Below are 17,464 nucleotides of genomic sequence, written 5' to 3' on the forward strand. Positions count from 1 at the left end.
TTTGCAGATATAAATTGTATTGTCTGCATACATTTGTGTAAGTTACCGTATAGCTACATATAGAAACTTGAAAGAACAAGGAGGTTATTGGGGTTTTGAATGGTTACCTGGTGCCAGTTCCACAAGTACCATGTGGTAGTTATAGTTGTTGCGATGCATTGCTATTTTATGGTTCTTGTTAAGCTTACACCATTAGAAGCCTTTTTTTTTTTTAATTACTGAAAAATGCACATAACTTTGACCTAGGATTTTACAAACGGCTGACAAGCCTATAGTGACACATAGAAAATACATTGAAAATAAAATGTAACTTGCACCTTTACTAGGCACCTGGAGACATAAAATGTTTTTTCACAGAAAACTTTATTTTCCTGATATGACATTCTTGGTTTGGTGAGTGACTATTCTGAATAGAAATATAGGGCTCAATTTATTTATTTAATTTAAAGCTGAACTCGGGGCACACAGATGGCTTTTAACAACCTACTTAAAAAAAGGAAAAAAACACTACAGCAGATCATACAAACCTGGTTCCCACAGAGGCTTATACTAAACTGATGATAGTATTTGAGTCCTTTGGTGGTAAAATGGAGAGACCCAATCATTGTGGTTACATTTGAAAGTGATGTAAAATCATACATTAGTTTTTCTCCTCCTGACGATACTGTCATTTTGCAATCATTAAAACAGAGCGAGTGTGCCTAAAAAGTAAATTAGATTATTATATAAGGGACATTACTTATGTCTCAATCTTTACAACAGAAAAAAAATGTATTATGATTTTTTTTGTAAAGGCAACGCAATTGACTTAAATTGACAAAAGTATTTATTATTTAAATATTAATTTATTCAGATGTTTCAAGTCTTGCTGACAACATGCAGTAAGATGCAGAGTATTTCAGAGAAAGTACACGTTTTGTGATGTGTGAGCCTTTCTAGCATTTATCTAGTGTCTAGCCTTTAGCCCAGGTAAAAATGGTTTTCATTCAGTCCCAACCCTGCCTAAGGATATCTTTGTGTTGCTGCCATGGCAAGCCCTTATTTCCATATTTTCACATGGTGCCTTTTTTCTGCCAGCTCCATTTGGCTGGATTTTATGAATATAGATGGTACTGCCATAATAACATTTCAAGACAATTTAAAACTAGCACAACCTTACATAACCTATTTTTAAATTATATATGAACCATAAAAAAATAAATTAAAAAAAGACAGAGGCGGATGGAAGATCAGGGTTAGGAGCAGCGGCATTGGGAGAAAAAGTGGACATAAGAGATGCATCCTAAAAACGTGTTTTTTTTATAATGCATCTCTTATGTTCAAAATACTGAAGTGGTTAATAATGTATCCTGTAAAAAAAAAAAAAAAAAGGAGAAGAAGAACATGTGGCACAGATTTGTAGAAACAACTCACAGATTGTTACCTTGTTGAATATAAGCATGTACTTTGTAAGCATTTTTTTTAACATACCGCTAACCAACAGTTTCAAAATGTATGCATGTATGCATTTTCTCTTACATCATTGCTTTTTGTTCCAGGTCCACATTTTGTACAAGTTTCCTTTCCAAAAGGCAAGTGTGATTGCAGGTAAGTGTTAGGGGGGCAGGAGATGCAGTTGATGGTCTTCTTGTCAATGTAATGCCCAGGGGGGCAGGAGATGCATTGGGAATCTTTGTCCTGGGCACAGGGCTGACACCAAGATGCAACCCCATCCTTAGTATTAGTAACATTTATGGAATATATTTTTGCAATATCTGCAGTATATTTCCGACCCTGAAGAGGTGAACACAGTATGTTAGGAGTCATTCATTAACAGAAATATCACATATAATAAATGGCTTTAAAATGTGATGCTAGATTTACCTATTTTTAGTGAATGAATATTAATGTTAAACAGTTTACTAGATTTCAAGTATTGTGGGCAACCATGTTAATTTCGTCGACTAAAAATGTTAGTCATAGTTTTAGTCACCTGCATGTTTTTAGTGATGAAAACTAAATAAAAAGTAAGTTAATAGGACTAAAACTATGACGAAAATACATTACAATTTTCTCTACTGGAGATTTAGTCGACAAAATTAAAACTAAAACAATTCAGATGACTAAAATACGACTAAAGCTAAAATGCCATTTTAGTTTGTCATATTTTAGTTTTTGGTCGTATGTTATTCATCTGAATTGTATTAGTTTTAGTTTAGTTTTGTCGACTAAATCTCCAGTAGAGAAAATGGTAATGTATTTTCGTCATAGTTTTACTCCTATTAACTTACCGTATATACTCGAGTATAAGCCGAGATTTTCAGCCCATTTTTTTGGGTGAAAAGTGCCCCCCTCGGCTTATACTCGAGTCAGCGCATTTTTATTTAGGGGTCTATTCACAAAGCTAGCCAAAGCATCAGCCGTATGACAGATCAGCGCCCCAAATGACCTGGGGACGCTGGACTGTCATTTAACAAAGACAACTGGGCGGAGCCGGTCGTGACGTCACGTCATTGGCCGGGGCCTGCTAGAAGACTCTAGCAGATGCTGGCCAATAGAAACAGTTGGGGAGAGCTAGGCAGAGCTACCGTAGCTGTCACTGCCAACTCCGCCCAATAGTTTTTTGTTTTGTTTTTTTTAAATCTTTATTTTTTTAGATTTAACATTTATTTACATTTTTTAAATCTTTTTTTCTCCAAATTTTTTTATTGATTTCCTATTCTGCTCGGTACCATGGAGGTCCCAAGCAGAATAGCCGAGCTGAATGGCGCTCGGAGGCATTCGGCTACTCACTCACTGCCGTTCGGCACCTATGTGAATAGGGGCGAACGGGAGCGAGTGAGCTGCCGGAGCTTCGGCTCAGCCAATCCAGATGTTGGATCGGCTAAGTCGAAGTACAAAGTAGAGGTAATACAAATTGAAAATATAACACCGTAGAATCAAACTTGCTCAGGAAATGATAGGCAGTGTTCCGACAGAACATATCAAAACTACAGGAAACAAATGTGTATATAACAAGACTAGGACCTTAGGTAACATTAACTGCCTGAGGTATATGCTCAGTTGGTCCCTACAGCCATTACATCATAGATAAGAATGAGAATATAAAAAGGAAAAAGAAGTAAAAAAATAAGAAAGACTTTGAAGAATAGAAGAGGGTGGGTGAGAGATGATTAACCCCTTCGTGACTGACGCCGTACAGTGTACGTCGCCAGCATCGGGGCTGTTTAAACAGACTCCCGGTGACTTTTGGCGCCGGGACTCTGTTTAAACTTGTAGAGCCGACTGTCGGCTTTACAACAGAAGCGATCCTGGCGACTTACCTGTCGCCAGATCGCTTCTGCGTCCCGAAGAAGGGGCCGCCCCCGCCATGCTTCCCGGGCTCCGTTGCCCCTCCTACGGGCCCGGAGTACTGGGGTTTTTCGCCGTTTTACGGATGCACGCAATTTGTAACCTGGGCATGTTGGGTATCGTTTTACTCGTTGTAACCTCATCTTTTATATTTCTTTTAAAAAATTGGTATTTTGTTGTGTTTTGGGGCATTTAATTACATTTTTCACTAAATATTGGGGTTTAATAAGGAGTTGCGCTAATATTGCGCAACATACAAATTTGCAACTACCACCATTTTATTCTATAGGGTCTTGGCATTCAGAAAATATATAATGTTGGGGGGTTTTAAGTAATTTTTAGGCCTAAAATGTGGAATATAACATGGGTACAAAAAAATGAAAAAAAGGCCTCAATCATGAAGGGGTTAAAGGCAGAAAAGAAAAAGGGAGAGTCGCAGGGGTAGGCTCAAATCCGGAATTAAAAATTGTCAACGCAATATAATCAAAAAATGCTAGGGTTGAGAAATCCAAGGTCGCCAAACATCTAAGAATCTAGCATGTGTCATTTAAAATAGCTGTGATTTTCACGTTAACAATTTTTAGTATCAACTTTTGTTTGACTGCCTCAAAACTCAAAAAAGGTGTCTTCCAAGATTTCGCACTTATCAATTTGGTGGCTGTAAACATTAAAAAAAGAAGTTAAGAAATGTGCTGTTCTGGGGAAGGAGGTAATAGGCTAGTTAAGTAAAGCTTCATAAGGGTTCCTTCTCAGGTCAACATGGAGCAGGGATCTAATTAGATTGTAGATACTACTCCATAATCACCTAACTACAGGGCACAACCACCAGATATGTACCAACGTACCAGAGGAGAAGCAACCACAAAAACATAATGGAGAATAGCCCAGGATAATACTAACTAAAACGTGCCGGACTGTTACCGTGTTTCCCCGAAAATAAGACAGTGTCTTATTTTTTTTTTTTCACGAAAAAAGACACTAGGTCTTATTTTCGGGGGATGTCTTACCTGGCTGCAGCTGTCCGCTCTGCCGTCCAGGGAGCAACAGACAGGTGGGCGAGGGGGCGTGTCTGGCAGGGGGGCGGGAGGGAGCTGCCTCTCCGCTCTGATCATTACAAGGAGAAACACAGGTGGGCGGGCGAGGGGGCGTGTCTGGTACGGGGGCGGAAGGGAGCTGCCTCTCCGCTCTGATGTCATCCAGAGAGCAACAGCGTGCGGGTAGGTGGACGGGCGAGGGGGCGGGAGGGAGCTGCGGCCGGTCTTCACATGTGAAATTGAATTACATGTGCAGCTACCCCGAAGGTAAGACTTAGCGCTATCTTCAGGGATGTCTGTAATATAAGACCTACCCCGAACTAGGTCTTATTTTCGGGGTAGGTCTTACTTTCGGGGAAACACGGTAGTAAAAAGGACCATATATAAGTTTTTTAGGATCAAAATATTTTTGGAACCTTTCGCCATTGGTAACCATATCTCCTGCCATTGGGTCTGGTACAAATCGGGTAGGTGTACTAGCGGAGGATGCCAAAAGAAGAATAGATCAACGATATCATCCAGGCCACAAGGGTTGGAGCGACATTTACGCTCAAAAGATATTAAAGAGTAAGGTGGCGAATAAGGTCGACGCAAGCCAAATATAAAATGTCGCTGTTGCATATATTGAAAGTGTTCCCATAAGGGAATAAAATATATGAGTTTCGGAGGGATTGAAACAATTTAATCCCATTAGCAGTCAGCAAAGAGTAAACATCACAGAAACCATGAACATCCCACCATTGGAACTGACGTGAGGCTTCCCAACTCGGGGGGAAATAGGAGTGATAGGGAAAGTTTTAGTAAAGGAAGATATGGAGAGATAAGTTTCCCTGAAAATTTGGTGGAGTCCCACAATCGTAATGTATGAATCATGGCTGGCCCTAAGGATTTGGCATGAAAGCACGGAGGGTCCCATGGTAGAGAGGACAAAGGGAGAGTGTGACAGTCCAACGACATACAAGTCACCTGCCTTCCTTGTACAAGTTAATTCATTAGGTTAATAGAGAGGTCCCCCTAAAATGTTTGACCACTAGGTGTGAAATCGATAAGAACTGTATGGGATATGTCACCCTCTCCGTTTACCAAGCATTGAACAATGTGACAATTGTGGATAGAATACTGGCTGTGCTGTAGAGGTCTTGTCTACAGACATCAGGACACACGCACTGAATATGACCACTGCCATGCTCAGTGGCCGGGTGCTGCATAATCCGGTGAACAGATCTTTGGACAGATCCGTCTGTAGATAGCTGTAAAAAAAAAAATGGGAATGTCCCAATACATCATCATCATGGTAGAACCTGCTGCCACGTTAATCGGAGTGTTCTAAACTAAACTCCAAAAAAAAACTTTGCTAGGAGGTAGGGTCTTTTGGCAGAAGAGACATGCAAAGTCTCTTCTGCCCAAAAAAAGTCTTATTTTCCCTAAGCAATTTGTATTCTCTGTATATACTGCACTGCCCATCTGTACACTCCCAGGTCATTCTCACCATCTCCCAGGTGCCAAGAATAGAGCTGGATGCCAGGGATGATGTAACTCCTTGGCGCTTCTGCAGGAGTACCATCATCAGTGGCAGCCTCAGACTCAAGAGAAGCAATTGGGGTCTTCAAAGAAGCAGCGGAGCAGATAGCAGTTGTGGGGAACAGGAAGTTTAATGTCATATTACAGAGAACTGATGGACTCCAGTCATATTATAGCTCACCTAAAATGGGCCTGTAGGCAGAAAAAGTAAAAGTTTTATAAAGCCTCCAGTTGCCTGCATCCTAGCTCATTTCCCCTCTATAGCCTCTGATCACAGTGAAACCAATGGTGCTCTGCAATGCATTTACAAAGCTTCAGTGATCACTGCTTGGCTCCTTCCCCTTGACCTCATGTGTTTTTGGATAGTGATGCAGCAGCCCATCACAGTAAGGACCAGTAGTAATAGGGGACAAAACCACAGTAGCAACCATGGAACCTGTGCACTGCAGAGTATATTATGTTTTGGGGTGCCAGAGCTATTATGCATGCACCTTGAGGCATCTACCATCGCGATAGCCTAACTCTGCAGTCTTTTTACATTTTAAAATAGACCTATACTCAAAACGTAAGTAAACAAAATTTGACGACAGATTTACATTACAATTATAAAGTATAATGTGGAAACAATACAGGACAGCATAATATACAAAAGGAGATGTACAGAACAATTTCTGTTTACAATTACTTACCCCATCTGACTGAACATTTGTCCTTTGAAATGCCCACGTAAAAGTGGTATTAACATTTCTCTCCACCCGATATGAATAACGCTGTTTTTCCGTAGAACCTGTCCAGCTTTCTACCAATGTGCCCATTTCTGCATTTACAGCCTGATAACAATCACACAAAAAGAGAAAATGAAGACAACTACACAAGTAAATATTATATTAATAATGTATAGTATAACTGAATTATGTTTTACATTTTATAGAGTATTCTGACTCCAACCATTGTATTAGTGATTTATCCCTTGCTGAGACCTCTATTTCTGGCCTGTATAAGCAGATATAATCACCGCGGACAATCCTTATCAGATAGCTGAACTCACCAAATACCTTTGACATCCACGAAGATCTTTATTGAATGCAGCAAGTTACAGCAGACAACAGGATGTAGCAGATGATTAGAAAGATGGTATTTGTAGGTCAAAAGGTGGTAATGTGTTCACCCATGTGAGCATATAAACATGTGGCCATGAGACAAGCAGCCATGACACTAAAAAGACTACTTGGACAAGAAGGGAAAAACATCACACACAAGGGGAGGGAATACAGAAAAGGATGGGGCAATAACCAACATAACCACAAGATGGCAGCATATGATCCAACTATACTAATGCCAATAAACAAATGGCTTAAGGAAAATAATGTAGAATGCAAATTCTCAATTCACAGTAATATAAATATTAACCACGACTATGCATTGTGTCACATTTTCATACAATAGATGTAACAGCACACTCCCCTTCTGATATTGTAAATACCACTATATAATAACATAACGGTAGTTATGCAAGTGCAAATAAACAGAATGCAATTTGCATTGATGTCTTGAAGACCTGAAAGACATAAGAGAAACATGCATTTATATGCAACATAAACTATAACACAGCAGTCTATGAATGTAACCTGCGACTTGTCCTTAAAGAGATTCAGGTCACTTTTCCATGGATGGTGAAACTTGCAAAGTTCCTGAGTGATGAAAATTAGAACGTCTCTTGCTTGATTTAAAGGCACTTTTAAACATGTCCATCCTTAGATGTGCATGGTGCAACATTAGTATCTGAAGACTATGGGCACTCATGTAATTCCAACTGTAAAAGTCTCCAGGTGAAACAGGAATGGTTCCAAGCTCCTGAGCAAGAAGAGTCGCTGTAGTAAGGATGGCTGGGTACTCTGGATCCATAGTCACATCACTGTCGATGATTGGATTCAGCTTGGCAGTTGCATTGTTTTTAGCAATGTCTTTGCAGAGAAATATTTTTGGCATATTTGCCAACCTTGACAGTCCGCACCATTAGACTTAGTGTGATAGCAGTGTGCAATTTGAACTAAACTTGCAGTAGCACGTTCAAGCCTTGTCCACTTGTAGAAATGTTTGAATCGCTGACAGCCTAAGATGAATCTTTGTTCAGATCTGGTGACAAGGGTTTTGATTTCAGAACGAATCTATGGATCGTTGTCAGGATCTAGAAGACTGAAGACATCAGCTGTAGTTTCCTCTGATGATCCAGTAGGAATTCAGGACCTGTTAACCAAGAAGAATTTGCAAAGACACTTGCAGACACTGGTCTGGTAGCATGATCTGTAGGATTAATTTCAGATGGAACATAATGCAATGTTCAGGCTTGGAGGATTTCCTGATTCTTTCTACGGGGTTGCTGAGAGACATAGAAACACTTTGTCTGATTGTATATGTACAGAAAAACTTTGCTGTCCGTGTAGAACTTAATGTCATCTATCTGAATGTCTATAGTAGCTCACGCAGTATGAAATCTGCAATTTCTACAGCTAGCACAGTCCCACAAAGTTCAAGCCTAGGAATCCTGTGGCATGATCACCAGGCTGAAAGGCTTTCATAACAACAGCACTATTTGAGGCAATCTTATGGAGTCTGAGGTTGGCTTCGGAAAGCATACCTTTGGTTCTTTGGGGCAGGTCTATGGCTTTTTCATGAAGAGAAGAATCATCTTGCATGATGACAGGTGTAGGTAGACTCCTATGGGTTTCCCAAGATGTTTACTGCCTTCAAAGTTACTGGTGTGATGCTCGAGAAATCAGGTGCATAGGTCTGGGTGTTTGCATCAGTGGATTCCTGCTCGCCCAAAGAAGATGAAAGTTTATAACTGTTGAAAGAAATCGGGTGCATTGTCTTACCAGAACTATTGCAGGGTGGTGTTTTAATGCAGTCTTAGTTTACCTGTACGATAATTTTATTGGAGCATACACCATCTGAGGCTTGAGGTTTGCATTTGCGCATGACTCCAATAAGTACCCAACCTAGGTCAGTCTTTTGGGCATAAGGAGCCTCATTCCACCCATTGTGCTGCTGACGTACCTTAGGGTATTCTCAGGATGTCTCTGCTGAAAAAAAGCATCATTTTGGTTTCGTTGTCAAGTGATGGGATGCAGCTAGCTAAATGAAATAGGTGAGGTAGAGAAAGTGCATCCACTGGTGTAGGAATTTCCTCTTTGTCATTAGGCAACTGATTGCACTCAATGTGACTAGGAGGAGGAATCCGCCCGGTTCGCTCTATAAGAGCAATGATGAAATCCGAAGCATAAGTTGTTCTTCCTGAAACTTCCACTGAACCAGCACATGCGTGCAGTGTATAGGATAGTACGTTACCCTTTATGCTGAATAAGTCAAAGAATTCTGAATTGGTCATCTAAAACAGCATACATTTTAACTGCTTTCTCAGGTTGTCCTTGGCGAAACACCTTGACAAGACAAAATGTTTTGCAAGAGTCTTTCCCCATTGTGAAGTAGTTCACTAAATTTGATGTAACTGCTGCAGGTGGTTGCCCATGGCTCTCCCCGCAGACTACAATACATGAAGAAGAACCACCTGTTGTGGCTGGAGCATGACTTTGTTGCTCCCTGCCATGATTTGAAACAGGGCTGGATGTAGGTGGCTGCTGTGGATTGTCTGGAAGTGAAGTAGGATGCATAGCTGTAACATGTTTGTCACTACTGCATTCTGTGCACTCGATGACAACTTTACAGTCTTTAGCAAAATAGTCATAGGAAGCACAGCACCTATAGCATACTCCACGTTTCTGGAGAATCTCCATGCGCTCTTGTAAAGTTTTTGCTCTAAGCCAACAACATTTCTTAAGAGGGTGAGGCTTCTTGTGAATAGGGCACTGATGCTTAGGATCTTTATCTCTATCGTCCACAACACTGATCAGTAGGAGAGGATATGGGAGGTGAGATGTCTGTCTTTTTAACAGATACTGCTCTATTAAAGTCTCTGTTTAGCTGCTGTGTTATCATACCTTGATGATGATGAAGCAGGCAAGTTTGATTCACTGAAGCTAGGATCATTTCTTGTCCAAGCTTGATTACTGATGAACCTGTAAAAATATGAGAATGGAAGAAACGATACATTATAGTCTCTCTGTATTTTGAGCCCTTTTGCGCCCATTTTTCTTGCAGGCCGTATGGCAGTTTAGGCACCACTGGATTCGCACCATGAGCGGTGTCCAGATAACTTAGTCCAGGTAGATGAAGGTCTGTTTTTGCCAACTCTAGCTCCATGAGGAGGTCACTTAGTTCTTGAATCTTGCAATGATCTTTGTTACAATTTTTGGAAAGTTTTGCAGGCTCCTAAATAGAGCGCTTTCTATGGCTGCAGAGCTACCATAGGTTTGCTCAAGTCTTGCCTATGCAGCAACAAGACCTGCATCTGGGTGGTCAACATGTACTGTTCTCAGTCTTTTAACACTATCTGCAGATTCTGGCCCCAGCCATTTTATGAGCAAATCAAGCTCCTCCTTGGCAGTAAGGTTAAGATCAGCAATAGCAGCTTTGAAGGTTGATCTCCAGGCCCTGTAATTCTCTGGACAGTCGTCGAACTTTGAGAAGCTAATGTTAATGAGCTCACGGTGAATTATATATCTGGCGAAGTCAGGCAGATCCACAAATTAATTTGTGGAGCCTCTTGGGCGTGAAAGTTCTCTGGTGAAGAAGGGTGAGTTATACCAGAATAAAATGTCGTTGCAAGAGCATTTAGCTGTGGTTTAGCCTCTAAGGCTTCTGCTGGCTGTAGCTTGAACTGTGGCTTGTCATTGTGAGTCACCTTGTCATTGGCAGGAGGAGATGTGGTTTGCTGTGTAGATGCACTTGCATGGTGGACTTGAATAGGCTCAGGCATTTGTAGCTTAGAGGTCTCTGTGTTGAGAGTCAGAACAGTGTTGTTAGCAGGAGGTACAGAAGATGGCCCTGTATCAATGCAAATATTATTCACTGATCTGTTCAACTGGATCTTCCAGTTCTGCTGGGAGAGAACAGTCTGAATTAGTACTTTCTCCCATTGCTTTTTCAGGGACTTTCAGCCTTGCTAGGGAAGCTGATTTCTCCCTTTCTATTTGCAGAATCTTTATTTTGGATTCCGCCTCTGCTTGGCAAGCTTTGCTCTGAGCTTCCATCTCGGCTTGGCGAGCTGCCATCTCTGCTTGAAGAGTTTTGCTTTGAGCTTCCATTTCAGCTTCTTTTCTAGCCAAGGAGATTTGCATTATATTTGCTTCCAGATTTGCGTGGGCCTCTATTAGCTTGTCGCTTAAAGTTAATCTTCTGGAGTGAGATGATTTAGAAGAATGTGCTGTGAGGTTGGTTATTGTGGATCTGTGTAATATGCTTACCTCTGCTCGTTCTGGCTCAAGCAGGGCGTGCCGCCTCTCATAGGCAGCGTCATTCAGACCCGCCTCTCTAACAGGCTTAAGCCGCGGGATTCAATCTACCGGCGTTCAAGCAATGTGCTCATGCCGGCTACAGTTACTTTCCTTGCTCGGTACTACCTCTGCCAATGGATCCCGCATTTCCATCTTGACATAACCAGTACTAAATCCACTCTCCACCCTGAGGGTTAACATCTAGACTCTTAATCTGCCTGCCACTCTGCCTCTCCAGACTTGGCTCGCAGACAACACAGCATACATCACTCTGTTCTTTGCCTCGCTGGAGTGTGTAACTAGCAGCAATCACTGAACCTTTTGAATACTGACCTGCTTCCTGCAGCATCTGATCTTCATACAATCCCAGAGACGAGTTGCTATAGCCATAGCAAGTCTTCACAGAGTAAAAGCATCCTGTGTTCCTCTAACCACAAGTATTTGATCCCTCCTGTTTACTTGCCTTTCCATGAACTGTGTTAGTTAAGAGACTTTCATTTATTATTTTCTACTCAAGTTTTCATTTTGGACTTATTTTCTATTTGAATACTATTTACACCTGGATAGTGCTTCTGTATCTCTTGTGAAGATGAGGAGTTAAAATAGTTGGATATTATTACCTCGCTTGTTTGGTCCACATTGTCCTCAAGTGTGACAGACTGTATGCAGTAATACAGCCACAAGCCTAAAGAGGAACGTAGGTCTCTAAAACCACAAGGTGTACATCTGCAGCTGAGATTAGGATTGCCACCCGTCCGGGATTCACTCGGACAGTCTGGGTTTGGTATCCTGTGCACAGGTGTGAGGCCACCTCACACCCAGGCACATTATTCAAACCGGGCTTGTGGCTAGTAGGCAGCAGGTGGCACTGTCTACAGTCTCTCGTTTCTCCCTCCCTTTCTCCTTTGCAGTTCTGACTGGATAGGAGGAAGTGACATCAGGGAGAGAGGGAGAAGTCATCCTCCGGCACCCGTCGTGGAGCTCTTTCGTCTGGGACTGAATCTTAACTAGCAGGTATTTATTAAAATTAAATTTTTTTAAATATCAAATTAAAAAGGAGGGTGGGATTAGTATAACATTTCACTACATGTAGAATGTAAATATAAAAGATGTGCCTTCTATAAGCATCAAAATTATCCCAATAGTGATAATAATATGCAAAACAATATAAAAAATGGAAAAAAAATCATGAATGTGTTGCACTAATCATTACAATTCATGAAAACATCCGTGAACTCTAAAGTGCATTAAATGTGACCATTATTATTTTAATTAATAAAGAACATCCGACTATTTTTTTGTTCAAATACAGTATTTTTCAAAAAGTCTGGTCTCCTTCTTTACATTTTAATTAAACCCTTTAATGAATGATTAGGGTACCCTTTACTCATTCACAAGGGGGGGGGGTGGCATCTGAGTGCCCCCTTTATGAAAGAGGGTACTCTGATGCAAATAAGCCCCCTTGCCCGCATACCCCCACAACCACCAGGCCAGGGTTATGGAAAAGGGGCCCTTGTCCCCATTGGCATGGTGACAAGTTGGAAAAGCACCCCACCCAATGCCTAGGGCATGTGGCCTGGTATGGCACACAAGGGGGGTTCCCCCTTAAAATTCCTACCAAACCTAAAGGGCCTGGTATAACTATTGGGGGGAACTTCATACACTTTTTTTTTTTAAAGTTTTTACTGGGGGTTCCTCCTAACATTCCTACCAGACCTAAACTGGACCCCACGCTATTTTCTTTCTTTTGTTTGCATTTTTATTTTAATTCTGCTCGCTAGCACTATGCCTGAGGACATGAACAGAATAACCAAGCCAAATGCTGTATGGAGCATTTGGACATTTACTCATTGCCGTTCGGCCCCGATGAGAATGGGGGGGGGCAGCAGTGAATGAACTTCCAAACGCTCGCCTCAGCTGATCCAGATGTTGGATCGGCTGAGGCGAACATGTACTTCACTTCAGCCGAACGCGCTTTGGCTGAACCGAAGTGAAGGGAGCCGAAGGCAGCTGATGTACGGCTGTTTTCCGCTGTACAGGGTTGAAGTGAAAAGCCGAACAGCATTCGGCTCCCTTCACTTCGGGTTGGTTATTCACTCGGCAGCCTTCAGCAGCTAAAAATAAATAGCTTTTGTTCTATATTTCCTGTAAAAAAATGAGGGCTGCGGAAATTAACGATTAATTTCTCGATTAATCGTTAGTCTTTTTGATGGATTAAAAAATGTTTTGATCGCTAATGAAAATACTCACCTCTCCGCCGGCTTCCGGGAGTCCCGTCGCAGATCCGGTGACGTCACGGACATAGACGTCACCGGACTCCTCCCCCTTTCCCCAAGTTGCTCCGTTGGCTAACGAAGGGAAGGGGGGAGGAGTCCGGTCATGTCAATGTCTGTGACGTCACTGGATCTCCGATAGGACTGCCGGAAGACCCGGAAGCCGGCTGAGAGTTGAGTGACACTGCATTTTGATGCCACAAGCCCCCAGTGAGATGTTTTAAATAATTTAGATGCAGAGCTAAAATAAATGAAATCATCCACTTCCACTGCTTTAGGCATTACAGTTTTTGTTCACAACTGTGGTACAGGGAGGATCTCTAATTCATACCCAAACTATCCTTTTAAATAATGTGGTCTAAATGCTTATGGTTAACTAGTACTCATATGTATAATAAGGGTACGCTTTTCCAGAGAAGTGATGGAGCGGTTTAAATAAATAATTTCTATAGTGCTGACAATGCTGTGCTTTTACATACTGCACATTCACATCAGTGCCTGTCCAAGAAACATACAATCTAAGGTCCCCATGTCACATACTGTCACCGGACTCCTCCCCCCTTCCCCAAGTGGCTCCCTCAGCTAATGAAGGGAAGGGGGGAGGAGTCCGGTGACGTCGATGTCTGTGATGTCACTGGACTCCTCCCCACTTCCCTTCGTTAGCCGACGGAGCCACTTGGGCCGATGATCTGTCGACACTGAGAACTGAGAGGTTTGCCCAAGAAACTTGTTCTGCACGAGCGCCAGCCAAGGCATTGCACTATACACATACAGCACAGCAATGAAGTAATAAAATGAACTAGGATCACACTAATCCAGCACATTATTATTCTGAGTTGCCCCACTCAAGCGGCGGCCATAGTGAGTGGGGCACGTGAGATTAATAGCGTGCTGGATTAGTGCGATCCTAGTTCATTTTATTACTTAATTGCTGTGCTGTATGTGTATAGGCCAATGTAGTTGGATCTGTATGTGCGTTATAATTAATCGCAATTAAATCGATTAAAAAACATTTCGATTAATCGAACACGAAAAGTTTAAATCAGTAACAGCCCTAAAAAAAAGGTATAGCTGCTTTGTGAATTCTGTGTCATGGGTACATCGTGTATTAAATGGTGAATTGTGAAACAGAGTTTTTTAGACAAATACTAGAAAAAGATAGATTTAAAGATACTAAAGAAATAAATACAAAAATCAGGAAATTGCATAACTTAAAAAAGTACATAATATTGCCCTAAAACCATATGGGTTTGCCTTTAAGCCAACTCATCCTTAATTTGTAACTAAATAGACACACTGATACTTACTATCATGAAAAAGAGCTGGCATCTGACAATACATTTGAGATCAAACACAAATGTAATATGGGCCACCTCATTACTTTCACTGTCATCTGTTACTCTGCGGGGAGGACTGTACAAAAAGGAAAGCAATTAGACATTTCAACAAATAACTATTAAGCTGTTGAGTTCACAAGTATAAGTATTGTTACCTGAAGCCAGGTATGTTCAATTTAAGTACCATGTAATCATTATCTGAAGATGCAGCAGAGGTGTAAATATAATCTCCAGCAACTTCCCACCCTAAAAAAAAACAGGAAAATGATAATGAAAAACAGGCTTTCAAGGTGGTTCTTAGCGAGACATTTTTTAGTAGAAAGAAGAACTTTTTTTTTCCTTGTGATGATTTTATAATATTGAGAATAGGCCTCAGTAAATCACAAGAAAGTGGGCCGGCCGCAATACGATCCAGTGCGTTTCGGCCAGAATCAGGCCCGAACACACTGTCTGGTGTGAACGGGCCCTAACTCTACTTTACTTGTGTAGCATCAAGCCTGCATTCACACCGGAGAGACATGAAATATGTGCGTTTTCAGCACGTTTTTGCAAATTTTTACACGTGAACACAACATCATGCATTTTTCCATTAAATTCTAAGAAGCGCAGAATCTGCCAAAAAGAAGAATGTACTTTCTTCAAGCAACAGGGATTTTGCCTCAATCGACATGACATTCATATGTGAACACGGTCATAGAAATAATTGTTTTTTTTTTTATTGGTGCTTTTTTTTTTTCGGGCAGAAAAAGCGCTACAAAACGCTCAGTGTGAATGAGGGTTTACCCCTTAGGAGCTGCTGGTTTTTACTCACTAGTGCTTTACTACTGGCGACTTGCTTTCCAGCTGCACTCACCGATAGTGATAGACAGAATGTAGTCCTCCAATCTTCTTTTGCAAAACATTAATGGCTCAGATGTCTAGGGGTAGAGGATTACGGGTATAGGATCCCCAAAAACACCACCAAATAATTTCAGGCCTTCTTTTGTCAGCAGGACAAAATACCTGGTGGCCCCAATATCTCAAACAACTCCCAGCTGGCTGTCACTCTAATTTCAGCAGCAACAATGACATCCCAGCAATATTTGATTTGGTAACAGCTCTAATGCTTCAGTGACAGCCGCTCTGTTAAAAATTGACCCTTTAAGAGCTGAAATACTAGATTGGCATTAAAGGAGAACTATGAGATGTATGCTTTTCACTCACCTCATAGTTCTAGCCAACCTGTGACAATGGGACTGTCACAGGTCGGCTCAGTAGATCGGGAGGTGAGGGAACACATACCGGCGTTCGCTCACCTCTCGATCCTGTCACGGCTCTCTGCCGTGACAGGGGAGGGGCTGGATTCCCCCCTCCCCGCTCCGATCCGCCAGCGCTGACTGGCGGAACGGATGGGAGAGGGGGCGGGTACAGCTGGCTCTGCCTCTAGATAGGCAGAGCCAGCTATCAGTCACGCAGCTGTGCAGATCCCGGCACAATTGTCGGGATCCGCAGTAGCTGCGGCGTCTCAGTATACCGCGAGCTACAGCGGTATACTGAGGTATACTGAGCCTAGGGTGACGGGGAGGACGCTAGTTTGTGTCCTCCCATTACCCTGAGAACTATGGGGAAAAGCCTTAACCCCATAGTTCTCCTTTAAGGACATTCCAGCTTATGGCGGGGTCTCTACAATTACTTCTCCTCCAGGGAAGCATGCTTCTTTGCCGACATCTTCTTTGGTTTTCTTAATTGGCTGGTTCAGGATGACATAACTCCCATGCATAGGCAACAAAGTTATTAAATTCTAGCACCAAAAGAATACTAAAGGAAGCACATTGAGCTGCGCATGCGCGGCTCAGCCCACATGTCGAAAAAACATTGCTTGCAGGTAGGTAAGGCATACCGAGTCTGTTCTGCAACAAAAGCCTATCTGCCAGCAATGCTTTGTGAGAAGACTATATAGTTCTGCTTTAACAACTGTTGAGATAAGCTTTCAGCCACCTGTGAAATGCATTCTGCCAAATCAAAAACTTGCATTGTGAGAAGGGGCTACAGAGAAGAACTGTTGTGTAGCACTGCAAACTTGAAAGTAAGGCCTGCGTTTGTAATGGACAAATAGGGATGTACAATTACCAGCTATATTTACAGATAAAAAAGTAAACACTAAAACACTATGTTGATCTAGCGAACTTCTTTAACATGTATAACTAAAAGCACTAAAAAAAAAAAAAACACTCCAGGCAATTGAAGCCTTAATTACCTGACTCATTTTGATACTCAAAGGAAAGCCCACTCATGACTAAACTTTGCATGTTTTCAGGTAGTGTATTCCACCATTTGAACTCATATCCAAGCACAGCTTCTGTGCCAGCTGGGCAGGGCGTGCAAGCTGTGAAGAACCACAAAATTAAAGTAAGGTGAATGGGATGGCAAACCATCAAGTTGCAGTAAGTGAGCAAAGTTATGCAGTTATTTGTTCCTTATAAAATATACATCATACATTAATGCAATATTATTATAAAATGCTACACTTTAAAAGTGTATTCATAAAGTAGGGATTGGGACTTCTCAAAAAACAAACATTCATTGCCAATGAATAA

General features: G+C 41.6%; 1 protein-coding gene across 1 annotated transcript in view; it reads right to left on the reverse strand.

Annotated features, from left to right (window-relative positions):
- KIAA1324 (KIAA1324 ortholog) overlaps positions 1 to 17,464 on the reverse strand; it is a 67,904-nt gene that overhangs the window by 17,310 nt on the left and 33,130 nt on the right. Inside the window, exons 10-16 of the mRNA XM_018576784.1 lie at positions 17,125 to 17,253; positions 15,044 to 15,134; positions 14,859 to 14,964; positions 6,585 to 6,715; positions 6,211 to 6,217; positions 1,519 to 1,773; positions 528 to 701 (exon numbers count right to left, since the gene is read on the reverse strand). Coding sequence (XP_018432286.1) covers positions 528 to 701; positions 1,519 to 1,773; positions 6,211 to 6,217; positions 6,585 to 6,715; positions 14,859 to 14,964; positions 15,044 to 15,134; positions 17,125 to 17,253 — 893 coding nt within the window. The remainder of the gene's footprint in view (positions 1 to 527; positions 702 to 1,518; positions 1,774 to 6,210; positions 6,218 to 6,584; positions 6,716 to 14,858; positions 14,965 to 15,043; positions 15,135 to 17,124; positions 17,254 to 17,464) is intronic.

Source organism: Nanorana parkeri, unplaced genomic scaffold, assembly GCF_000935625.1.
Source record: "Nanorana parkeri isolate BGI_ZX_2015 unplaced genomic scaffold, ASM93562v1 scaffold77, whole genome shotgun sequence".
Classification (NCBI taxonomy): Eukaryota; Metazoa; Chordata; class Amphibia; order Anura; family Dicroglossidae; genus Nanorana; species Nanorana parkeri.